The sequence below is a fragment of the Jatropha curcas genome, chromosome 2 (genome assembly GCF_041381405.1).
Source record: "Jatropha curcas cultivar XTBG-Jc1 chromosome 2, XTBG_Jcur_1.0, whole genome shotgun sequence".
NCBI lineage: Eukaryota > Viridiplantae > Streptophyta > Magnoliopsida > Malpighiales > Euphorbiaceae > Jatropha > Jatropha curcas.
This window is the reverse complement of record NC_143152.1, coordinates 24739995-24767332: the sequence shown is the minus strand read 5'-3', so window position 1 is coordinate 24767332 and position 27338 is coordinate 24739995. Positions and strand designations below refer to the sequence as shown.

General features: G+C 32.3%; 3 protein-coding genes across 3 annotated transcripts; 1 reads left to right on the top strand and 2 right to left on the bottom strand.

The window, feature by feature from the left end:
• Nucleotides 1-8967: 8967 nt before the first annotated feature.
• On the bottom strand, nt 8968-9673 carry LOC105636372 (E3 ubiquitin-protein ligase Os04g0590900-like). Its single transcript, XM_012219631.4, has one exon. The coding sequence runs from the start codon at nt 9473-9475 to the stop codon at nt 8975-8977; it is 501 nt and encodes a 166-aa protein (XP_012075021.1). The 5' UTR covers nt 9476-9673; the 3' UTR covers nt 8968-8974.
• Nucleotides 9674-18773: 9100 nt separating this feature from the next.
• LOC105636279 (uncharacterized) lies at nt 18774-21680 on the top strand. The gene is made up of 2 exons (XM_012219522.4): nt 18774-19269; nt 19889-21680. The coding sequence occupies exon 2, from the start codon at nt 19921-19923 to the stop codon at nt 21430-21432; it is 1512 nt and encodes a 503-aa protein (XP_012074912.1). The 5' UTR covers nt 18774-19269; nt 19889-19920; the 3' UTR covers nt 21433-21680.
• Nucleotides 21681-24407: 2727 nt separating this feature from the next.
• LOC105636278 (heat shock 70 kDa protein 1) lies at nt 24408-27338 on the bottom strand. Its single transcript, XM_012219521.4, has 2 exons — nt 27019-27338; nt 24408-26301 (listed from the first exon to the last, which is right to left on the bottom strand). The coding sequence occupies exons 1-2, from the start codon at nt 27230-27232 to the stop codon at nt 24569-24571; spliced, it is 1947 nt and encodes a 648-aa protein (XP_012074911.1). The 5' UTR covers nt 27233-27338; the 3' UTR covers nt 24408-24568.

Genomic DNA, 27338 nt, shown 5'->3' with positions numbered 1-27338 from the left:
GTTTTGCTCACCATTGTGATGCTACGTGTGTTGGTAGCTCCAAAATAACGAAAATAGTGGTTTTGGAATAATAATGGTAATAAAATAATAATAATAATAATGTCAACAGGCTCTCTCGTGTTGGTTGGTTGTTTCGATTTTTTTTTTTTTTTTAAACTATATAGCTGTCTGGACTTTATTACTAGGGATCGTATAATTCAGTTCCAAATTTAATAACAGTTAAGGCTTTTTTTAATTTCTATTTCAATTAATTTGGATTAGAGATAGGACAATTGACCTTAAAGCCCTTTGAGTACGATACCTCATGTTAGTATTTGATAAAATCTTAATAATTAATAGCTATTAAAATATACTTCATCCGTTTCATTTTATTTCTATGGTTTAATAAAAACGCATATTAAAAATTTAGTCAATAAAAATTATTTTGTTACTTTTTATTCTTAACTCATTAAGATATTAATAAAAGTGCTCGTTTAATGAATAATCATAAAAGTTATTATGAGAAGGAAAATTGTTTAAATATATAAATTTAGAAACTTTGTAAACATTATGAAACATCCAAAAAAATAATAACAAGCAAATAAGATGGGACGAAGGAAGTAATTGTTTTTAAAATTTTAAAGTAAATATATTATTTTATTTTAATAAATTATACAAATAAATAAATTATTATTATTTTTTCAAATAATATTTAATAAAAATTATTATTTTAGACCAAATATAAAGATAATTAAAAATTTTATTTAAAAAAAATTATTACTTATTATTTTATAAGATTAATGAAGTATAAATATAATATAAATATAAACTACCACTTGATACCAAAAAGCTCAAAAATAAAATATAAAATATTACTACTTCTATTCCATAATACTTGTCATATTTGTGGTTTCAAATAGTAATAAATGATTTTTTTTTCATATTTACCCTTTGTATATGACCAATAATTATTACTTCAATTTAATATTTTTTTAAAGAATTAATATTAAATTAAGAGTAATATAGTCAATTTAGTCGATAATTTATAATAATTTAGACACATTTAATGGTTTTTTTAAAGAATGTGAAATTTCAAATGTGATAAATAATATAAAACAAAAATAAAAGTACTGATTATTTTAAAAGTTATTAAATAATACTAATTATTTTAATAACTGTTATAATAACTGTTAATTATTCTATTAACGTACCCACCGATTGTTATGCTGTTTAAAGAGTGGGTTAAATTTGTGAGACATAAATTTGATAGAGGGAGAAGAAATTCGGGCTTAATATAAAAATGAGAAATGGGTTTAATCATGAGAAGCCCTTATTTTCCGTGAAAATCTTTTTATGTCACAACTGGGTATTTTAAAATTTGAAATGCACAATTTGTAAGATAATTTTACAGATAATATTTTAATAAAAGAAAATCTTTTGAGTGCAATTTTAAAAAACTAAAAGAAAGACATTTTTATATAAGGTTAAATAGGCATAATCCTTCTTTATATTTTAACAAAAGTCTATTGATCCTAAACAAAATCACTAATCACTAGGATATTCAATTCTCAAGATTGCTTTAATTTTTGATTTTTAATAAATATATTATGTTTCTGAAAAATAACTTACTTTTGACAATATTTTCCTTAAAAAAATATTTTTCAAGGAAAATATTTTCTTTAAAAAAATTTTTTAAAATAACTTATCGTCTGTTGTTAGATTGTAATTTTGAAAATTAATTAAAAATATTAAAATTTTTAACTCATATTGTTAATGAAAATAATCCAAAAAAAAAAGGTAAATTATAAAAAGTTACAAATGACCTGTGGTGGTGGCCGGCGAATGGTGGCAGTGGCTACCGATGATTAATAAATTAAAAAATATATGGATTTATAAAGTTATAATAAATTTGTCGAAGTTCGAAAAATATTTTACGCTCTTGAAAATAGGAAGCTATTTTCCTTAAAAATGATTTAATTTTTCTTTGATCAAGAAAATATTTTCTATTGATTTATTTTTCTGAACGCTCTAAATAACAAAAAATTATGACAAATATTTTTCTGCAAATTATTTTACGGAAACAAACGATGCGTAAGATTAACTTAAATCTTCATTTGATGAATTTTTCAATAAAAATTCCTGCAAAAGACTTAGCAAAATTGATTTAGTAAATCATTCGATTTATGATTTTGTTAATTATGAAAATAGAGTGTTGTAAAAATCTTGAGCCAATAAAAAGTTCTTTAGGACCAAATCAAAAACATTATCGATATCATATTTTTTCTATCAGCATTTCAAATAAAAGAACAAAGCCCATAGCCTAATTTATTAAGCCATTCAAAGAAATGCATTTAGAGAATCTAATGACCAAAAATAACTACGCTGTCTTTTTTGTTTATCATCTTATATTTTCATGTGCAAAGAATCAAAACCACTCCTTAAAATATCTAATTAATCTTAAAGAAAGTGATTGCATAGTTCATCTATACGGAGATAATGTTTGTCCAACTTGGTTTCGTTATGGTTTTTACAGAGTCAATTAGATATAGGAGTGAAAGAATGGAAGTTGCTTTGATAGTCAAGTGATAAATGTTGGTGTTAGGGATTATAAAGTATCTGGGATATTTTTATAATTTTTTTTTAGTAGTACAATTTTCCCTTCGATACTCTATTTATTTTCTCTCCAATTTAGAGAGGTGGGCAAAAAGGAAAATGCAGCAAATTTTAACTCTGGTTTCCAAACAAAGGAAAATTAGTTTCGCTCGTTATTTTCATTGATATTTTCTTTCCTCCCAAATAATCCACCTAGAGTAACAAGTTAAAAAACTAATTCTTTTATCCTGGTAATTACTATTGTTGTCCCTAGATGTCAAGCAAATATATTAGCAAGTATTTTAGTTGTTAAAATTACATTATTTAATTCATGCATTATAATTCTGTCACATTAATAGAACCTTTTGTCAAAATTCTTTCATTTTTTAATCAATATTGTTAACATACAATAATAAAATATATTAAAATAATAATACTAGACTCCTAAATAAACTTTAAATAATAGATGGTACAGGATTCATAATCCTTGTCCTAATACGATTATCTTGGATCCAATATATATACCCCAAATTTACTCCAAAAAGGAGCGAATTCACAATTTCTTACACTTCAATTTCTGAGAGCTTAACAATTGGTGCTGTGAGCATGGAACATACCTTCACACCCTAAAAACCCTGATCCTTGTCACTCTTGAAAGCTATGACTAACGATTCAGGCGATCATCCTACCATGGAAGGCCAAGGCGATGGCCGTGACGAGGCAATTATGCAAATCATATTGGTTCCTCCACCAACAATTGATCTTCAGGTGGCGGCAGACTTAGCGTATGCCTACGCTCAATTCACCACTGTGCTAAAACACTTCTTAGAGATGCCACCTCCTACCTGCGAATTGACACCGCCAGACAGACCACTAAACCCTCCTCATCGAGAGCACAACATACCTCCGCCACCACCTAAGTCACAAAGTCGTCTAATATCTAAACGATTCTAGGAAGCGGAGTCGAAGGCGAACCCTAGCGTAATCGCCCCTTACAGTCAAGAATCGAGCCACACTCAGCCAGTCTTGGATAGTGCTAATCTTTGTAATGTTGTCAAAGAGCTGGTTAGAGAATGTTGTGAGACAGGAGAAGCAGGAGATTACGGTTTGCGGCAGGACTTGCCATTATCAGCCAATATTTTAGGCATAGCGTTTCCTTCAAAATTCAAAATTTCGACCTTCCAACCATATGACGGATTTACAGATCCTCAAAGTCACCTGGTGACCTTCCGAATCATGATGTATCTCCAAACCGACTCGGAGAACATCATGTCCAAAGTTTTTCCAATCACACGAAAAGGGGCAGCACAAGAGTGGTACCAAAACACGTAAAACAGGGTCCATTCAATCATTCTCACAGCTAGCCATGGCGTTCCGAGCTCGGTTTATAATAAGTGTACCATCTAGGAAAATATCATTCGACCCAGTTGACTTGAAAAAGGAAGAGGGGGAGACTCTGAGGTAGTATGTCTCTAAGTTCCAAACGATGGTGATGCAGGTGGAAAATTTGAATGATGAGATAGCTATCAGTGTTATGGCCAAGAATTGCAGGTACAATAAGTTATTTGAGAGTCTGAGTATAGATCCACCTTTGACTTTTGCCGAACTCATGGCACGAGCCTACAAATACATAAAACTAGATGAAGCCCACGAAGCTCAGCATTGTAGATCGCCTAAAGAGGAGAACCTCAAGCATAGAAGACACCCTTCCTCAGTGAGCAGACACTCGCCTAGGAGGAGATCGCCCCTAGCATAAAAGATGCTCGCCTAGGATAGAAGATGCTTGCCTAAGATGTAAAGTAACTTTATATTTAAATAATAAAAGGACCTCGAGTTTTTTCACTTAATGCATCATACCTTATAAAGGTAAGCAAAACATGATGCATTAAGTTTTTCTTGAAGGATCTTACTTAGAAACTTTTCAGCATTCTTTTTAGTTCTTCAGTTCAGACCTAGGCGGTCCTTTAACTAAGTCGATCAATTCAGACAAAACTGGTACTATAGCTCGGACCTAAACGGTCCTTTAACTAAGTCCATAGGTCGGACATACATGGTTCTCCTGCTCGAACCTAAGCGGTCCTTTAACTAAGCCCATATCTCGGACATACCTAGTTCACCCAGATGACCTAAGCAGTCCTATTCACTAAGTCCATGGCTCGGATAGCTCGCCCAAATGACGTAAGCGGTCCTATTTGCTAAGTCCATAGTTCGAACATGCATAGTTCGCCTAGATGACCTAAGCGGTTCTGTTCACTAAGTCCATAGCTCAGACATACCTAGTTCGCCCAGATGACCTAAGCAGTCCTGTTCACTAAATCCATGGCTTGGACATATTTAGCTCACCCAGATGACCTAAGCAGTCCTGTTCACTAAGTCCATAGCTCGGACATACCTAGTTCGCCCAGATGACCTAAGCAATTCTATTTACTAAGTCCATGGCTCAGACATACCTAGCTCGCCCAGATGACCTAAGCGGTCCTATTCACTAAGTCCATAGTTCGGACACACATAGTTCGCCTAGATGACCTAAGCGGTCCTGTTCACTAAGTCCATCGCTCAGACATACCCAGTTCACCTAGATGACCTAAGCGGTCCTATTCACTAAGTCCATGCCTCAGACATACCTAACTCACCCAAGTGACCTAAGTGGTCCTATTCACTAAGTTCATAGTTTGGATACACATAGTTCGCCTAGATGACCTAAGCGATCCTGTTCATTAAGTCCATAACTGGGACATACCTAGTTCGCCCAGATCACCTAAGCGGTTCTATTCACTAAGTCCATAGCTTGGACACACCTAGTTCGCCCAGATGACCCAAGCGGTTTTATTCACTAAGTCCATGGCTCGGACATACCTAGCTCGCCCAGATGACCTAAGCGGTCCTATTCACAATTCGGACACGCATAGTTCGCCTAGATGACCTAAGTGATTCTGTTCACCAAGTCCATAGTTCGGACATACCTAGTTCGCCTAGATGACCTAAGCAGTCCTGTTCACTAAATCCATGGCTTGGACATACCTAGCTCGCCCAGATGACCTAAGCGGTCCTGTTCACTAAGTTTATAGCTCAGACATACCTAGTTCGCCCAGATGACCTAAGTGACTTTATTTACTAAGTCCATGGCTCGGACATACTTAGCTCGCCCAAATGACTTAAGCGGTCCTATTCACTAAGTCCATAGTTCGAACACACATAGTTCGCCTAGATGGCCTAAGCGATCTTGTTCACTAAGTCCATAGCTCGGACATACCTAGTTCACCGAGATGACCTAAGCGGTCATATTCACTAAGTCCATGGCTCGGACATACCTAGCTCGCCCAAATGACCTAAGCGGTCCTATTCACTAAGTCCATAGTTCGAATACACATAGTTCGCCTAGATGACCTAAGCGGTCTTGTTCACTAAGTCCATAACTCGGACATACGTAGTTTGCCTAAATATCTCAAGCAGTCTTCTAGTTCAGCTCGGACATACCTGGCTCGCCCAAATGACCTAAGCGCTCCTATTCACTAAGTCCATAGTTCGGATACACATAGTTCGCTTAGATGACCTAAGCGGTCTTATTCACTAAGTCCATAGCTTGGACATACCAAGTTTGCCTAAATATCTCAACCAGTCCTCCAGTTCGACTTGGACTTAAGCAGTACTTTAGTTTGGCTTGGACTTAAGCAGTCCTCCAGTTCGGCTCTAGTTTGACTCGGACTTAAGCAGTCTTCCAGTTCAACTCGGACTTAAGCAGTCCTTCAGTTAAAACGCTCCTTTTAGCCCATAAAATTTTAAGTTAAAGTAACTTAAACAGGTTCACCCTTAGGGATTATAAGGAGAACTTTGCTTTGACAATTTACATATACTACTCCGGTCCAGTGGAAAATATTTTATCAGAAACGCTTAGAAATTGAAATTACACCAACATTCAAAATCATACAAAAAGGATAAATAAAAGAGTTATTGATTAAATAAACTGAAAGGAAATGACTCTTGAGGTTCTCTTTAGGCAGATGAACCATCACCCGGTTTCTCCTAAATAGAACCATCGCTGAATTGACAAGAATAGACAAGGAACTCCATGCTCAAAAAGTACCTATAATAACTAGTAATCACAGTATAAAAAATAAAGTATAAATATATAATATAACACATGACAACATCTTTTGGACATAAATGACCAAATAACTAAAGGGGGACTACTGTTAATATACAATAATAAAATATATTACAATATAATATTATACTCCTAAAATAAATTCTAACTAATAGATAATGCAGAATTTGTAATCCTTATCCTAGTATGATTATCTTGGATCCAGTATATATACCTCAAATTTACTCTAAAAAGAAGCGAATTCATAATTTACTACACCTCAATTTCTGGGAGCTTAAAAAATATAAAAATAATAATGATAAATGTAAAGGTCAAATACCGCAAATGTAATTATATAAAATACCTTTATAACAACTATTTAAACAAGTATAATAGGTTGATCATCCATAGCCAAAATAATATAATTTTGAAAACTAAGATCTTTACTAGTGTATTTCATCCAACCCTAGGAACTACATATTAATTAGTCTTAAGATACTTTTGATATTTTCAATTACTGAAAATTTAATTGTTGAGACTTTATATTATAATGGAATGATAAGAGATTAGATAATACAATTTTAAAATCCATATTTTTAGTAGTGTAATTGACCAAACCCTAGGGACTAAAAAGTAACTATACCATTTTTTAATTTATGCAAGGAATAAAGTAATGCAGTATTGCTTTTATTAAAAAATTTTGACATATAAAAAATAATTATAAATAGATTTTCAAATTAAAATTTAATAGTCAAAATAATATCTAACAATGAATATTCATTGGTAATACTTGTTGTATTAACTTAGTGTAATAAAATTGGTGATAACTTTTTTAGATATAATATGATTAATCAGATCACACATGATTGACTATTGATTCGATATATTTATTATGTGAAAAAGTGCACGTTGATTTAATATATTTATTATGTGAAAAAGTGCACGTAGCTAACTGTAGATCAAGTTTCAAATCTCCTTTTTCAACACTAAATAAATAAATAAATAACTGAAATTTTAAATAAACTTCTATCAATTAAAAAAATTGAATAGAAAGATAAAAAAAATTTTGCAGTTTTAAAAACAAAAAATTACTTTTTGTAAATTCTATAGTTTAACCTTCAATTCCTTAATTTTTTACTTATTTGTTTTCCTTGATTCAGAACTTCAAAAATTTAAATTGTCGGCATTCCTCCCTATTACTCTTTGGTGCATTGAATCTAGTCAACAATTTTTGGCCACTTACTTAGCTAGTTAACAATTTGTATTTGACTTTTCCAGTGAAATATTCAATGGTCAAAAATGTTGATGGTGTAATATTACTTAGCTAAATGATAAAATAAATAAATATCCCTAACTCTTAAATGACAGATATCCCTTCTACCTTAAGTAGAGTCTCGAGTTCGAGTCTTAGATATGGATTTGAATTTTAGATATGGAGTTTCTTTAAATACTAAGGAGGGAGCATTTTGCCCATTTTATAGATCTACTCAGCGTGAATTCGATTAATTGGATCAATGGACTTTGAATACCAGATGATTAAAATAAAAAAATAAATATCCATATTCACTTTGTAAAAGACATTGTGCATCCACTTTTCTGAGACGCTAGCAGAAATTCTCTCTAAGCAAAATTATGAAAGCTTACTACTAAAGTAATTTAAATAAACTAGAGTGAATGACTTTTAAACTCCACTTTATATAAAGTCGGATTTACAATTATTAGAGTTTTATAGTATCAATGAACCATAAGGTCGAACTAATACAAAATCAAACTTAATTATAACAGTCTAGAATAAAAAGGCATTATTACTAAAAAAAAAAGCCTGAATTTTTAGTTTTTTTCAAGTTTGATCAATACTTTTAATCTTGTCAATAAATATCCTACATTTATTATTTATTGTCAATTATGGATTTTGTCTAGATTCTGATTGGGTGCGGTTGAGTGATGCATGATGCGATTACTAACGGTGCGAGTTGCTCGATGAGGATCCATCAAGAATTCGTTAATCGTATAACCGTATCAAATTCTTTCAAACTTACAGTTGGATGGGCAAGAGATTGTCTCAATAATGTAATAGTTTAACTTATATTCCAAAAGTAAGGATGAACGGGTAAATAATAATCACATGGATGTGAACTGACATGTTCGGGTGCCAACAGTTAAATAAGCAACAAAGTGATGAACTCAGAATAAAAACCGTAATTGATAAGGAAAAATAAATCTGCGATGGTAATTAATAAAATTAAATGTATTAGCTAAATTAATTTGCGAAAAACGTCAAAATTCATAGATTGTTTTAGTGATTTAACCTATCAAAAATTACCCTCCCAAATCCGACACATGATGCGATTCCTGAGGTGGAGTCCCATCGAGATCCGATAATAATACGACTACATTTACATTCTGCAGAGGTAAATTATAATTAGTCCGACAAAGCGGACAATTAGAGTGTGAACTTAGCCACATATCGATGCAAGCTTCATGAAACGAATGCAAACATTCAGGTAATACTCGAATTGTTTCGCCTTCATTAAAATCAGACAAGCATACTGAACAAGTTTCTTCATTGCATTGTTTGGTATATCTACAAGAAGGAATTCTCGTCACCGGTGCGCTTCTAGTGCTACTAGTCCTTTCTCGGCTATTTCCAGGATTTTGGTCTCTGTTTGGGTTTGGTGAGTTTGTAGATCCCCTTGATTGGTACCCACAAAGTACAATTATGCAATGGAAAGTTGCAACCAAAATGGCTCCACAAAGAACACCAACAAGGCTAATAAGAATCGGGTTAATTTCGATCCCATGGTGATGATCTTCATCCATCAATTGAAAGATTCGGACAAGGACAACAATTTCAGAGATAGGTGAGTTTACTTAATTATAGCCTTGTATATTGTCTTTATGTCTTGTATACATGTCTAATGCTACAAAAGAAAGGCCTCCCCTTTATTTGTTTATGACCATTATAGTTTAATTTTGTGACAAAACTCCATTTTACTCTTCTATCATATGCATATTTAATGTGTTACTTATTTGTTTGCTAGATGAGATATTATGAAAGGATTCCAAGATTGGCTTTGAATTTTTAGCAGCTCAGACAAGTATTTGACTACTAAGTTATGATTTAGTGACCTATTTATTTACATTATTCAATTAACAACATTAGAAATGATTATCATTGAAATTTGAGGAGAGATTGAATTTGAAATCCAATTAGAACTAAATAATCACTCACTCATATGAAAGATAAAATTAGTATTCAAATGGAGAAAATGAACTCTTTGGATTTTCAAAGAACTGAAAATTGGTAGCTTTGAGAGTCATTTGATGTTGGAGCATTTAGAGAGAATGATATCAATAGTTTTTCATATTTCTATCCTAATTTTATCAAAATTTCAGATTTACTTCTGAAGAGTAACTTTAATGTATATATAATTTACCTAAAAAAAGTATGAAAAAAATGAATACTTACTTTTATAATGTCATGATCTCATTGATTAGATTTGTCAAACCAAACAAAATAAAGATTTTTTTGAAAGTTATTCCTCTTTATCATTTTTTCCTAATGAATAGTATGAAATATCATCGTTTGAATAAGACATTATTTTTAATTGATTTGGTTCGTAGCTAGACGTATAAATAGGGCTTAAGCAAGTGAATCACTAGTCTCGTAATGTTAAAGTAGCAGTTTTAGTTTTTAGCTTGTCTAAATCAATGTGAATCTCTTTAATATGGGATATATTTCACCATACAAATTTTGTTACATATGGTGGAAGGTTGAAAAGTTTGACTCTAGTATTACTTGTATTTAAAAATTTTAATATATTAGGAAAATATTTAAAAGAAACAAGAAATATCAAAATTTAAACTTTCTACTTACTATGAGACAAAATATTGAATCATTGGATGGCTGAGTTAATATGTACTTTTTCTTCATTACTTAATAGTTATTAGAGATGTAGATCCAAAGCTATGGTCATAGTATTTAAAGTAATCTTCAAATTGGCAAAGTTTTGGGCTAATCCACATATCAACGCAAAGCACGGGTTAGAGAATTGCGGCCGAATATATAATTTAGTTCTTGAAATTTAAAAGAAGGATTTTGTAGCGCCCTAAATTTTAAAATCGACTCTGCAGCACTTTGAATTTTAATTTTGTACTAATATCACACTGCATCGTGCCGGTAACCATAATTTTTTTAGGTTTTTGATTTTTATGTATAAAATATTGAGTTGATATGCAGTTATTATAATTTTTGGTACTATAATTTTTATATTTTTAACTATCTAATAAGTGTTTAATTAATATAATTTTATAAGTTAAATGTCCAATAGGTTAATCAAAGTGTTTAATATTTGCAATTTTATAAATTAAAATGTTTGATAAGTCAAAATAAAAATGAATGCGTCACAAAGTTTTTCGTGAAAAGTATAAGGGTGAATTTATGTATTCAGAGAAATTTCGTATTCGTTGGATAAAGATTTTTCCTTTCCTTTTTTTTTTTTCTCTTTCTTTTAAAGTTTTATCTCAGTTTGTTTTCCTTTTTTACCCTTTTCCCATGAACGCATACACAGAACCCAGCCAGAACCCAGTACCCACTGTGCCCAAACTCTGGTTATTGAGACTGAGGATTGGACTAGGCTCATGGGCTTGGACACAAATAGTTGTCGGCCTCTGGGTTTGGTTGGTGCCTGCACGTCAAAGGCTATTATTATTATTATTATTATTATTATTTTGTTGAATCAAAATTGGTCCGGACTATTGATTGGATCAATTTTGGTTAAAATTTTCATGGAATATAATCGGGATCAGCCCACTTTCATTTTTCATTGCAAAATCCCAGCTGATTCTAGTTGGTGATTCGAGCTGTTTCCCTCCACACGATAAAGCTTATTCTTATTGTCTAGCGACCCACCTCAATCCCTGTTATTTTGAACTCATATCTAAAAATTTGAAATGAAGTTGTGCATGCTTAATGTTATCCTTACATAGATGGGAAATATACTCCCATAGCAAGTATTTATAACTATAAATATATTTATTCATGTAATGCATATTCCGAGAATACACAAACGTGAGTCATGTGTAAAATTCAACATATATATATAAAAGGGAAAGAAAAAGTAATACTATCATTATTATTATTATTTTTATATAAAGAAGAGGAACATTATTAAATATATAAGAATGGCAGCAATCAAGAAGGTGGATAATGAAGTAATAATACTACTTTGGCTATGAAATATGAATGCAGCATTGAGAATTTATTGATTAATAGATTTTTTGTAATTGGCACATCTTAATTTATCCAACTAACTTCATTCCAAAAAGAAAACAAAACATTGCCCATGTGATGTGATTCCACTTTGACTGACTGATACTTTTTGCATTGTGATCTGATCGAGTATGATCCCAAATCAAACCAATTTCTGTCAAGATCACACCTTAGCTGGTTTCAATAATTGAATTTTAATTGTTTCTATCTCTTTTTACAGTTTTCAATTTTAATTTTTAAGTTCATGAAAATTTAGATGGTATCTAATAAATGTATTTTAATTAGTAAGAATTTAAAAATTAAACTTTAATGATATTTCGATTATTTTTGAAGACAAAAGCATCTGAACAACATCTAGGTGACATCTGAGGCTTTATATGCATTATCATTTGTATTTTGTTTATAGAAATGGAAATAGAAATATTTAATAATTCAATAATTGGATTAATTACGGTTAATATTTTCTCTTGTATTAATTAATATTTTCACTTTTTTAATAGAAAAAAATTATTCAACATGATTTACTTAACACATACAGTAAAATAATAGAGAAAAAAATTTATGTTGAAAAATATGTTTAATTAATTGATTCATTTTATATTTAGAAAAATACATATTATTTTTTTCATATTACTATTACTTTTTTTTTTTTTTGAAAGGACATATTACTATTACCTTAATAAGTAAGAGAAAGCAATTTTTACAGGATATGGTTTGAAATATATATAAGAAATGCATCTAGAATTTTAGAGAAAAAAATGGATTGGAAATACTCGATTTCTGGGATGGGAATACCCGGTTTTTGAGATAGGATGGAACTTAGATTGATATAGATTCATTTTTAAAGAACTAATGTCGTCTCTAAATTAATTTCAGGACGGGATTATTAAAATAATATCGATCTTTATATAAGTATACAGTTAACACAATTCACTGCTGTTTTTTTCTCTCATAATGTCCACGGGGTTGATCGTAGGAGGCTCAGTGATAATTTGGATTTTCGGGAGGTTCACTCTTTTGGCAAATACCTTGGTATGCCTCTCTTGCATGGTAGAATTACCAGGCACACTTACCAGCATGTTCTCTATAAAGTTTCTCTTCGTCTTAATGGCTGGACTGCGTCTCAATTATCTATGGCTGGTCGCATCACCTTGTCCCATTCTGTTCTGTAGGCTTTACCGATTTTCTCCATGCAAACCACTTGCCTTCCACAGAGGGTGTGCAACGCTGTTGATAAAGCTTGCCGCAGTTTTATTTGAGGCTTGACTGAGAGTAATCGCAAACTTGCTCTTGTTTCTTGGCAGCGAATTCAGACCCCTAAGTTGTCTGGTGGATTAGATTAGGCTTTAGGAGTCTCTCTACTCTTAATTCTGCCTTTATGAAGAAATTATGTTGGGGTGTTATTTCCAATCAGCAGGCTCTGTGGGTGCAAGTCTTGCATTCTAAATATAAGATGGGAGAAGATTTAATCCCTATGGATATTTCTTGTAAGGCGTTGTTTGTTGTGGCGAGAGGTATTCAGCGTTTGCTGCCAACTGTCAAGGCGGGTATGGTTTGGGCTCTTGGTAATGGTAATCGAGTTCTTTTTTGGTTAGATGCATGGCTGGGTGTTGGTATTATTTTACTTCATGAAGCTATTTCTGATATTCCGTCTTTTATGCATAATGATCCGGTTAGTGCTTATGTCACTGAATCAGGGCATTGGGATCTTGCTCTCTTGCGCTTATACCTTGATGCAGGGACGATTAGTCGTCTTATCGCCATCCCAGTCCCTTCGCCGATGCTTGGGGAGGATAGTGTCTTTTGGGGTCTGTCTAGCTCGGGGCAGTTTTCTATTAAGACGACTTATGATTTCTTGTCTGATAATAATCAGCTTGATTAGGATCGCATTTGGAAACTCGTGTGGAAATGGCATGGCCCGTAGCGGGTGAGAAGCTTCTTATGGTTATTAGTTCATGACTGAATTCTCACTAACATGGAAAGAAGACGACGACGCTTAACGGAAGATGATATCTGTCCTATTTGTGTTTTGAGTACTGAGTCCAGTATTCATACGGTCAGGGACTGTTCTATTGCTGTTGTGGTTTGGCAAATGATTGTTCCTCCAACAGGGTGGTCGGGTTTCTTTGCTCAAGACTTAGATTGTAAGGAGCGGCTTTTACGGAATCTGCAGCGCACTGATTGGAGGGTCAGAGACATTCATTGGTCATCTCTGCTTGGTGGTTCTTATGGAAGGGAAGGAATAATATGGTTTATAATGATTCTCCCTTGTCTGCTTCTGCTTTTGTTAAGTTGGCGACCAATATGGCTAGAGATTATCTGGCTTTCTCAAGCGTTTGCCCCAGTTTCACAGTTTCCCCTACTGTTAATACTTGGATTTCTTGGAGTTTGCCTCCCCACTCTTTTGTCAAAGTAAATACTGATGCTTCACTCCCTTACCTTGGAGGATCGGCTTTTGTTGGGGATCTGATAAGGGATGGTTGAGGTAGTTGGATTTCCAGTTTCACTGCTAATGTTGGTACTACAACAGTGCTTGGTGCTGAGTTGTGGGCTTTGCTTCCTGGGATCCGTTTGGCCATAAGTCGAGGCTTGACGCATGTTGTTTCGGAATCAGACAGTTTATTAGCCATCCAATTTCTTCAGGGTGTTTTATTCCTCCCGGCTCAATATCGTTCTTTAGCTGGACATATTCTTCTCTGTCTTCGCTCCTTATCTTAGTTTCATATTGCTCATATTTACTGTGAGGCAAATTCTTGTGCTGATTGATTGGCTCTCTAAGAATGCTGGATCTGCCCCTTCGAGTTTTCAAGTTCATGACACTCCTCCTGCTGGTCTCCGTCCATTGCTGCTTAATGATCTTTCTGGTATTGTGCAGGTTCGTTTGTGTTCTACCTAGTGTTGGCTAGCCTCTCCATTTTCACCAAAAAAAAAAAAAAAAAAAAATTGTTATATTATGACATTGTGCCAAGTAGGATGGATTTTGAGTATATAGCGGTTTATAAATTCAAATTGAAGTATATATATATGAAATTATGTTTCTAATACTATAAAAAATTAGATAATATAAAAGAAAATTTATATTCTTTCCATCCCATAATTCTAGTCCCATTTTCTTTTTTTATTTACCCCAAATTGTTATTTTTTTCCCTTTTTAAAAATGAATAATATTTAAAGTTTATTATATTTTACCTTTATTTAATACGCTTCCTTATCAATAAATAAATAGTCAAATTACTTATTGTCAAATAAATAAATAAATAAATATTTTACCCTTACCTGAATATTATTCCAGATTTGGTGTAGAGGTGTGCAAACTTTAGAAAAAGGAAAAAATATTTAAACTTATTATATTGTTTTAATTATAAATATAATATTAACTTTTATCTCATTTTGAAAAATCTCTCTTATTTGCACATAATTGACACTAAATTTATGAACCAAGACAAAATTGATAAAGACAAAAGTTCTGAACAAAATCATAAAAATTTTAATTTTTTTAGTGATTAAACCAATTAATATCATATTAGAGTCTTATACCTTAATTAATTAAATAATAGATTGTGTGTAAGTGCCATGTAGATATTAGAATGTCCTGGACTATAAGTTCTAGACTCCAATTGATGCTCGTTAATCTCAAATCAAGCCTATTCTTATCTGATATGAAGAAAGAAGAAAAAGAAGATGTTACAGCTGAAAAAGAAAACGAAAAAGAAAAAGAAAAAGCATAAGCTCCAACTTCAATTATTTTTCTTATCACTTTCTACCCTTTCCTTCTTTCAAGTTACAAGTTATTAAGTTAGTAAGTTTTTAGCAGTAAATAAGTTGTTAGGTCAAGTCTTAATTAGCTAGTAATTACTACACTTTTCCCGCCAACTATTTTTGTGTATAAAATCAAGATAGCTGCTTCACAACAAACACCAAATTCATTTTCTCCAAATTAATATGTGATATGATATCATAAGATTCGCTTATCTATACCTGATTTATAAGTCAATTTACATATCAAATTAATGAAAAATAATTTTGCATTGAAACGATTAATGAAAAATAATTTTTCATTAAAACGAAGGTGTTTTTTACAATTTACTGACAAAAAGAATAAAGTGAGAATGAATTTTAAAAGAACTTTGCTTTGATTGATTTGATCTACGTATGGACCCATAGGCTAAATATAGACAAGTGTAATTTTGGTATTAGAACAAGTCGGACCTAGTTCAATTATTCCTCAATTTATGGTGCTGCCACTTTGTATTACTTCAGTTAGCCTGGATGTCTAGTCCTAATAAGACCCATGTTTTTTTTAAATTTCAGGGGAGAAAGCTCAATCTGTTTCAAATGAAGGATTTTAAATTTTAAGTATCGACTGGATATCTTATCTCAGTTCCACTTAAATGGAGTATTAAGAATGCCATCTTGTTAAGATACCAAATCCATAAAGTGCATGTACATTAAGGCATAATTTAGTAGTAAGTGCATGTATGACCTGACAATACATCTAATTTCCAATTCGCCTCTCATATACTCAAAAATTCATAAAGTGCAAATAAAGGAGAAAAGCTAGTTAATTAATTAGTTTTCTTTTTTAAAATAAGTTGAGTACATCATGATATTACTATGAGAATAAGAAATATAAATATAGAAAATTGAAATATTCTCTTTGGAGATGTTATTGATCTTGGTAGAAGAGGTCAATCTTTCGAGTAAAAATTAGTCTATTTTCAAATAAAACGACAAAAGAAACTTTTCAATTGTTCGGAATATTATATTTTCAGAAACTTGTTACAACTTACACTCATAGAAGAGTTTAATATATTAAACTTAATTTAATGGAGGCACATACTGCATTACTAGGCTCCATTGGAAAAAAAAGCTTACCCGAACTTGAAGATCTAAAGTCTCCAACCACAAGCAACTAACAATCCATTTTGTATTTTGAACTATCAGAGAGATAAAAGATCCACATAGAATCTCTTCAATAATGAGGAACAATTCCATGAAATGAGAGAAATTAATAACCCAACTAAGAAGGTACCAAAACAATCAAGGTTTATCAAATATTACAAATATGAGAGATTAAATTCAAGTTTTATTACAAACGATCATTAGTTTAAAAATTATTAAAAAGAAAATTAAATTAAATAAAGAAAAACGGTAGAAAAAGACGGAAAGAAACCACAAAGGGACCGAAAGAAACCACCGCTAACCAAAAAAGATGGTTGATAGTGGTTTCGAAAATAAAATCTATAAAAACACCAAAAAAAGAGAGAGCCAGTGAGACGACTAAGGTTTTATAATATCAATTACACATTAACATTAGTTGGCCTAAGTCCAAATTATTCAAATAATATTAGAGCAGCTCAGGCCTAGTTCAATTATTCCATTTTAATATAATTATAATTATTAATGAAAAATATATTTAGAATTTTTTATATGAGATGCTATATAATTGTGAATATATTTTTGGTTTTATTGATCGATAAAATTATAAGTGTATTACATAGGTTCTCATCTTTATTTTTTTAAATATATTAGAAATAACTGAAAGTAAAGGAGTTTTTTTAGTGTTTTTAGGTAGCGTTTGTTGTTGTTTTTAGTTTTTCATTTAATTTTGATTTTTAGTAATAATTTTTCACTTTCGTTGGTACTCTTGATTAAGGCAGCTATCAGTATATAGTAATAGTAATAGTAACCCAAAAATGTTATGAACATATAGGGAAAAAGCTCATAAAAAAATCAGTTTCAAAAATAAAAAATAAAAAATCAGAAACAGTTTTCTGTTTCTTAAAAATAAAAATAAAAAACAAAAATAGTAACAAACAACCCCTTAGTCTTTTACATATATGTGTTATTCATAATATTATATCACTCGTCCTAATTGACCAATAATGAAAAAAGATTACAAAATAACGAAGAAACTTATTTACAGTCAAAAGTAAAGTGAATTTTAATTATATACTTATATGAATTTAAAGTCATATAAAAAATGTTTATATAATATGGAATATATTATTATGTATGTGTTGTGTTTGCATCAAAGAAAACGAAGAAGCAATATTAACTGCATTATTGATGAGAAAGTATGCAAAGGCATTCCCGGCGTTCGAAAATAACTTTTTAAGTAAATTTTAGTTAAAAGGTTAAACGTTATTTAAATGGTTATTCAGTAACACGTCGTCTAAATTAGATTTTAGAGAATAGGATAGTGTTTTGTAAAAAGTTAACTCATGTAATATTTATCTTTTAACGTTTAATGAAAAACTACTCAGATAGCTAACAGCTAAATGCTACTAAAACAATTAATAGTTATCAAAAGAACTAATTTTACCGAATAGATCAATTATCATTTACCAATTATATTTTGGGCCTATAATTGAATTAAACTCTTCTTGGAATGGCTACATTATATATTCAAGATCTCTCCTTATAATTTAATAGAAGACTAGAGAGGAAATTATAACTAGCTACAACACTTTTTTTTTTTTTTCCTAATTTAAACAATAATAAATAAAAAATAAAATTTCAGCAACAAGCCTCGTTGGTATCACAATCAATCCTTTTTGGTTATTTGGCCCAAGCCAATAGAATTAAAATTAAAAAAATTATTTATATTATTTTGAATAGTAAAATTAAAATTAAAATTAAAAGAGACCACAAAATAAATATGCATTTATTTTAAAATAAATAAATAAATTATGCATTTATTAAAAGGAAATAGAAAATCAAGAGCAAAAGAAGCAATAGCAGCCTTAAAAGCTTTCGAAAAGTCGGTTATTATTTTAAAATTGAATAGAAATGTAGAGAAAACTTTTTATGAACCAACAGAAAATAGAAAGCAAAAGTGTTCCTATTTCCTAAGATAAGCAGAAAGCGAAAACCAACACCACAAGCACCGTCCACTACTGACCTCAAATATCAAGAGAGAGTCTCCTTGTAAAGTAAAGGTGCACCGTCACCGTCATTAAACGGCGCCTTCTAAAAGAGGTAATATCTAGTGCAGGCTTCAACCCTTACATACCGACGAAACTTCCATGTGATGAGACGGTGAGTTGCGTTTCCATTTTCTTCTTCCTTTTTTTCTTTTTTAATTTTTTCTTTTCAAACAAACAGAAAATTGAGTTCTCTGTCTTCTCATGTCTGTTTCTTTTGACGGAATATAGGAGGAAAAAAAAAGAAGAAAAAAAATAGAAAATATTAACTTTTTATTTTTTCTAGAAAAAAATTAGAAAAAAAAAGAAAAGAAAATGTTGGTTGTTGACGATGGTGATGATTCGGTGGAAATGATCCGCACCATCGCCTCTGCTCCTACTTCCTCCTCTCGAATCCTCGATTCTTTCTCCAAAAGGTATTCCTTGAAGATCCCCTCCATTTTTGTTTGTTTCAGTTCTCTGTAGGTTTTATTAGTTTACAAGATTTTTCTATTTCTAAAAAAAATCATTGGAAAATTAATAATAATAACAATCAGTAATAAGGTAGCTAAGATATTTGATGGATTTGATGATTTGGGTTCAGAATTTTCCACCTGTGTTTGGCGGATTTCGGGAGATACTTGGGTTAGGCTTAGACATAGTGTTTCTTTAGCGGTTTACAAACCTCTTTCTATAAGAAAGGTAGAGATTGAAGATAGTTTTTTTTTTTTTTTTGGTTTTTAATTTTTTATAGGGTATTTCTATACTTTTATTATTAGAGTTATATATTGAGTAAAAAAAAAAAAAAACTTTTTTCTTCATTTGTTTGGTTTTTTCTAATTGAATTAGTTAATAAAAAAAAAGTTTGGGGGATATTGAATCTGTTCTTTGATTCTGTTTATTGGTTTTTAAGTTGTCTGATTGATAAATCTAGGGTTTTGATGGAGGAGTGATATTCTGGGAATTGATATATTAATGAGTGTGTTTATGAGGTTGTTCTTTTCTTGAATTTGGTTTCAATTTGGGTTATGGATATATTCAACCACCTACTACCAGCAATAAAACCCACCAAGCATATCAGCTGAAGCATGGGAGATTCTCTCTTCACAGCCTTGTCAATGGAGAATCATCATCCATCCACCCTCTTGTCCATGGATTCCAGTGCCTCCTCTCACGAAGAATTGGATTTAGAGATGAATCGTCAAATCGCACTTTCCCGTCCCCCTGATATCAATTTGCCACTGTCAGCTGAGCGTAGTCCGCCACCACAACAGCCGTGGAATTCAGACCCATGTGATATATTGGATGTTGGTCTTGGTCAGCAGGTTTATGAGACGGAGAGTTTCCTTAACATCCCCAAGGTTGGGAGGAAATGTGCCAAGCGAGTTGATAGTATTTGGGGTGCTTGGTTTTTCTTTAGTTTCTACTTTAAACCTGCTTTGAATGAGAAATCAAAAGCCAAGATTATCCACGAAAGCAATGTAGTTTCTGGGTTCGACAAATCTGACCTCAAGCTTGATGTTTTTATGGTTCAGCATGACATGGAGAACATGTACATGTGGGTTTTCAAGGAGAGGCCTGAGAATGCATTAGGTAAGATGCAGCTGAGAAGCTACATGAATGGTCATTCTCGCCAAGGGGAGCGTCCTTTCCCATTTAGTGTGGATAAGGGGTTTGTCCGATCACATAGAATGCAACGGAAGCATTATCGGGGACTGTCAAATCCTCAGTGTGTGCATGGAATCGAAGTTGTTCCCTCACCCAATCTAATGGGTCTTGATGAGGACGAGAAGAAAAGATGGATGGAACTTACAGGCAGGGATTTGAATTTTACAATCCCACCTGAAGCTAGTGATTTCGGTTCTTGGAGAAATCTTCCAAACACGGATTTTGAACTTGAGAGGCCACCTCCCCCCATAAAGAGCGTCTCTAATTCCCACTCAAAGAAGCTGCTAAATGTGTCTGGTCTTAACTTGTCAACTCAGCCATCCAACCATAGCAATGGTGCTGGGATGGACCTATCACCTGTCAGCAGCAAAAGGAGGAAGGACTTTTTCCCACATGGGAGTGATGATGATTGTTACTTGGCTATTAATCCTCCCTCTGATCAGATGGCAGATAGGGAACTTCACCAAAGTGAGCCACAATGGTTGCATGATTTCAGTGGGGTAATGAAGAATGTTTATGGGCCTGTGACAGCTGCTAAAACAATATATGAGGATGAAGAAAGTTACTTGATTATTATCAGCTTGCCATTTGTGGATCTGCAAAGAGTGAAGGTTGCTTGGAGAAATACCCTTACTCATGGTATAATTAAAGTATCCGGTGTGAGCACATCTGGCATGCCATTCATCAAGAGACATGACAGGACTTTCAAGCTAACAGATCCAACCTCCGAGCATTGCCCGCCTGGGGAGTTTATCAGAGAAATCCAACTTTCAACTAGAATTCCTGAAGATGCTAACATAGAAGCATATTATGATGGCCCGGGATCTGTGCTTGAGATTCTGGTGCCAAAACTTCGTGAAGGACCAGAAGAACATGAGGTTCGTGTTTGCCTTCGTCCTCACCTTGGTGGCAATGATCTCATGTTAACCTAAGATTAGGGCATTTATGGAGGTGAAAACTGCAGTAGTTGGAGCTTTATTGTTTTACTAACCATGTACCATACAGTGTATAATCTATGAAACAAAATGTGCGCCTTAGCTTTATCTCTTGCCATTTTTTTTCACTAATTGCCACGGTTTTTAGCTGTTCGTTGGTTGGCATTTGACTGTAACTTTTGTTGATTCTTGAAATTTATATATTTGATTTGACATTAATATAAAGCAATTAAACCTTGAATATCTTTGCAGAGAATTCAATATAATACTTTACTTTTGCAGTAGCTTTGAGTGATAATACATGAAGCTGTTGATATGGTGGATACTAAAGGTGTAGACTTTATTTGCTTTCTTTGTTTCTGTGTGGCCAATATTTGAATCAGAGCCTGATAAAGTTTCCATTTTTGATTCCGAGGCTTAGGAATTATCTTTTACAGATATACTTTTTTGGCTTTTGTTCAATTTCTGTTTGGAGGTGCAAAGAAAATTTACCATTTGTAGCTGGTAATGTGCAGGAAAAGCTGATAGATATTGTTTTTAGAGGTCAAGAAGAAGATGCTCATAATTGACATGAGATTGGAAATTGGCATTATTTTCCAATTGCACCAGGAAAAGAAATTGGAACTTCCAGCTATAAAACCATTTGAAGCATTCTTCGAGTTTTGGTGGGAATCATATGGAGCTTAGACGGAGAGCAACCAGAAGCAACAACATACAATTTTTTTTAACAAAAAAAAAAAAAGGCAAATTAAAATTGAAAATTTGAACTTTTCTTTGGAATATTGTGGAAGGACACTTGGAAATTTGCAACTTTTTTCCATATTACATTTACGAATGTGAATTGAGAATTGAATTGGTAATCAATTTGATACGTTTTAAATTTTTCTGTTGATGAAAAAATAATTAGAGTTTAACCTTTTCTTTAATCTTTTTTTTTTTTTTTTTTTACAATAATAATTTGATAAGCTGATAGATAATTGAATTTTGTTAATCAAAAAGTCAAAAACGACATACTATAAAGAAAAGAAACATTTTTCTTCCCAACTTACAAATTGCGACATCATATCTAGCTTAAACGGTGATTGGATGAGAAGGACTTCTAAAGTAGTTTCTTTATAGGTACAGACCAAGTCAACGACCGTGTCGTTTACGCGTGGCTTTGTGGGTAAAGATAGGCGGTCGCCACGCGTCTGCTGAGAAGCACAATGGCAATTACTTTCATTTGCCCACTTTTTGAATAAAGGTATTACCTACTTCACTGGACTGAATAATAATTATATTTTTTATTTCAAACGCAATATATATATATATATATATAAATAATTTATTAAATATATATATATATATATATTTAGTAAATTATAAAATTTAATTATTAGAAAAAAAAAGTGACTGAAATTATTATTATTATTATATATAAAGTCTCGTAGATATTTAAAAGAATTTAAATACTTAATTTTTATTTTTATAGAGATTTATTTATTTGGAAATATATAATTTAGAAAATCTATTAAAATATAATAATTAATTCATGATTGCATAAATATATTTAAATCATTTGAAATTTCACACTTAAATCCCTGCAAAAATAAACAAATTAACACTAAGGTAAACAAAATATAAAATAAAAATAAAAATGAAAAAACAAAACCGAGTAAACAACTCAAAAAAAGCAATGAAATGCCACAAATGTTTTTCTTTCAACCGACAATGAAGAAGTTAAAGTAAAAATTTAAGTTAAACTTTTAACTTATATAAAAAAGAAAAATGGACTAGTGAATAAAAAAGAGAATTTTGAACTTTCTATTTATATACGACGACATATAAATATCAAATTCTTAATCAGCAAAAAAAATAATTTTTAAAAGTTAAAATCACTAATTTCACATCAACTTAATTCTTTGAATTTTAAATCAAAATAAGAAAAACCGCATATATAGCCTTTTTTATGATAAATTCGATAGAATCATACAAATAATAAATTGAATTTAAAGACCTCATATATTATGAACTTGAAAATATTGAACTTAACATGAGAAGAAAAATTAAACTTGTATCTTTAAGATTTACTTAAAAATTGAAATCATAATTAAACAAATTAAAAGAAAAAAAATTACTCACGATCTTATCTATCGTTTTTAAATTATATTTTATAATCTATATTTTTAACACATGTTTTTTTAACAACTTTCAAATTATTAAATTTTTAAACTTTCAAATTATTAAATTTTTAAACGTATTATATTTGATTTGAAGTTTAGACTACATACAAATAAAAGTTAGTTTTTATATTTGTAAATTATGAAATTTAAAGATTGTATTGTTTTTTATCACATATTTGATTTCTACCAAAAAAATAACATATAATTTGAATTTGAAAATTAATAAAAAATTTTATATACATGTAAATTATGATAATCTAAAAAATATAATTGAAATAATTAAATTTTTTATATTACCATGATCGAATATAAAACTCACAAAAATAAAAGTCAATTCATTATGAATGAGAGAGAAAAAGTGGATAAAAAAAGAAAAATGTTCAAAAATTCACAAAAGCACATAAATCAAAATACTGAAAATCTATACAATCTCACTTTTTTTTTATAGAGAAAGCCATGGATTCTCCTTTATATTTTATAACATAATGATAATGATTTTTATTAGGGAGTAAGTTATAAACATAGTTAGATCCATGTCATCGGTGGCTCAAATGCAGGTTGATTTCACCTGCTGTTACTTTTTATAGAATAGTAAAATGATTTTGGAGAAAAAAAAAAAACAGAAGATGCAAAAGTATTTTAAAACGTATTTTATCACTTTAAAGGAACCGGAACAGAGCTAATCCTTTAAAAGCAATAATAATAATTATTGACAAGGCATCAAATGCCTTAAAAAAATTTAATCGGTAGACAATATTAAACTTGAAGCAGACTAATATCTGGTAAAATATAAAAATGGCTACAGAAACATCAGGCAAAAACTGTAATCATGATTTCCAAAAGATACATGGCTTTGAATAAAGTTATAATAGAGTTCAAAGCCCAAAAATCAGAGCATAAATCCAATAAACTTCATAAGCAGTTGTTTTAAAGAGACCAAATTAAACGCCTAAGATACTGCAAAAACACATTTAGTCAACTTCCTCAATCTTGGGGCCAGCACCGCTTGCACCAGCAGGAGCATCATCATCCATGGCAGCACCACCCATGTCACCTCCAGCACCCTGATACATTTTAGCAATGATTGGGTTACATATGCTCTCCAACTCCTTCATCTTGTCTTCAAACTCATCAGCCTCAGCTAGCTGGTTGCTGTCAAGCCATTGGATAGCAGCCTCAATTGCATCTTCTATTTTCTTCTTGTCAGCTGGAGAAAGCTTGGCACCAATCTTCTCATCCTTCACTGTGTTCCTCATATTGTACGAGTAATTTTCCAATGCATTCTTAGCCTCAACCTTCTTTTTGTGTTCTTCATCCTCAGACTTGTACTTTTCTGCCTCTTGAACCATCTTCTCGATCTCCTCCTTCGAGAGTCTTCCCTTGTCATTGGTAATGGTGATCTTGTTCTTCTGGCCAGTGGTCTTGTCCTCAGCAGACACATTCAAGATACCATTTGCATCAATGTCGAAGCACACTGTAATTTGTGGAACACCCCTGGGAGCAGGGGGAATGCCAGAGAGCTCGAATTTACCAAGCAAGTTGTTATCCCTTGTCCTTGTTCTTTCTCCTTCATATACCTGAATCAACACACCAGGCTGGTTGTCTGAGTAGGTAGAGAATACTTGTTCCTTCTTGGTGGGAATGGTAGTGTTCCTGGGAATCAACACTGTCATGACGCCACCAGCAGTTTCTAAACCAAGGGAAAGAGGAGTGACATCCAACAAAAGAAGGTCCTGAACTTTCTCATTACCCTCACCACTCAGGATAGCTGCTTGGACCGCAGCACCATAAGCAACAGCCTCATCAGGGTTGATGCTCTTGCAAAGTTCCTTTCCATTAAAGAAGTCCTGCAAAAGCTGCTGGACCTTAGGAATCCTAGTAGAACCACCAACAAGCACAGCATCGTGTACAGTGCTCTTGTCCATCTTGGCATCCCTCAAACACTTCTCAACTGGTTCCATACATTTTCTAAATAAATCCATGTTAAGTTCCTCAAATCTGGCTCGAGTGATGGTGGAGTAAAAGTCAATACCCTCATACAAGGAGTCAATTTCAATGGTGGTCTGTGCAGTTGATGAGAGAGTTCTCTTTGCCCTTTCACAGGATGTCCTGAGCCTCCTAAGGGCTCTGGGGTTTCCACTGATGTCCTTCTTGTGCTTTCTCTTGAACTCTTGGACAAAGTGGTTAACCATCCTATTATCAAAATCTTCACCACCAAGATGTGTATCTCCAGCTGTGGCTTTCACCTCAAATATACCCTCTTCAATTGTGAGTAGAGACACATCGAAAGTACCACCTCCAAGATCAAAAATCAAAACATTCTTTTCACCAACACTAGTGGCCTTCTTGTCAAGACCATAGGCAATAGCAGCAGCCGTGGGCTCATTTATAATACGCATCACATTAAGGCCAGCAATTACTCCAGCGTCTTTGGTAGCCTGACGCTGTGAGTCATTGAAGTAGGCAGGGACAGTAACCACAGCATTTTTCACTGTGGAACCAAGATAAGCCTCTGCAATCTCACGCATTTTTATAAGGACCATAGAAGAGATCTCTTCAGCAGCAAATTGCTTTTCCTCACCCTTGTATGAAACAACAATCATGGGCTTATCGCCAGGACCAGAAATGACCTTGAAAGGCCATAATTTGATGTCACTCTGAACAGAGGCATCAGTGAATCTCCTTCCAATCAACCTCTTTGCATCTGCAATATCAATTTTCATTTAGACAATTCGGCTTAAATTGAGCAGATAAATTGTAAATTACAATATAGATTGCGTAATAGTAAAAAAGATAGATTAAAAAGGCCTCCAAATATAAATAAATTTCAAACACTTGATTAAAGTAAAACAGGTAATTGCCGAAAAAAAAAAGAACTACAGTAACACAAATGGTGACCAAACAGTTGACTAAATGTGATTTGCTAAATTTCATCAGAGTTTTTCACTGTAGCACAAAGTTAAATTACCCATATTTTAATAGCAAAGTATAAATGGCTTCAAACACATTAACTTAACAATTAAAAAAAAAGGCTAGTAATAATCACCTTCATATCAAACTAATAGATTTCAATATACAAAGACATTTTCATTACAAGTTCACAAAAACAATATACAAACACAATATACAAACATTTCATTTGTGATCGCAACTCAATGAAAGGTTATACAATTTATTCAATAACAGATTTCCGCAATTAAAAAAGAACATATATAAACCCCATTATACATTTAACTGTGCACGTTTAAAACACACAGCTAAATACAGAGATGTCATTTAAAATATATGAAACAAAATAAACAAATTACTACCTACAAGGGCATATCAAGGCAATTGCTTATATAGATTCAGAAAACTAACCTAAGAGACAACAGATCTAATCTACCAAACAGATCTACAAGTCAGGAACAACAGATCTTACCAAAAACGGTGTTGATTGGATTCATGGCGACTTGATTCTTAGCAGCATCACCGATCAAGCGCTCCGTATCAGTAAAAGCAACATAAGATGGCGTCGTTCTGTTTCCTTGATCATTAGCAATGATCTCAACACGATCATGTTGCCATACACCAACACACGAGTATGTGGTACCGAGATCGATACCGATCGCCGGACCCTCTCCCTTTCCTGCCATTTACAAAGCGTTTTTTTTTCCCTTCTTTTTTGTTAAAAAATTCAAAGTGATGAAGAGAAAAAAACTAATAAGAACTAGGGTTTCAAGTGGGAGAAACGTGAACAAG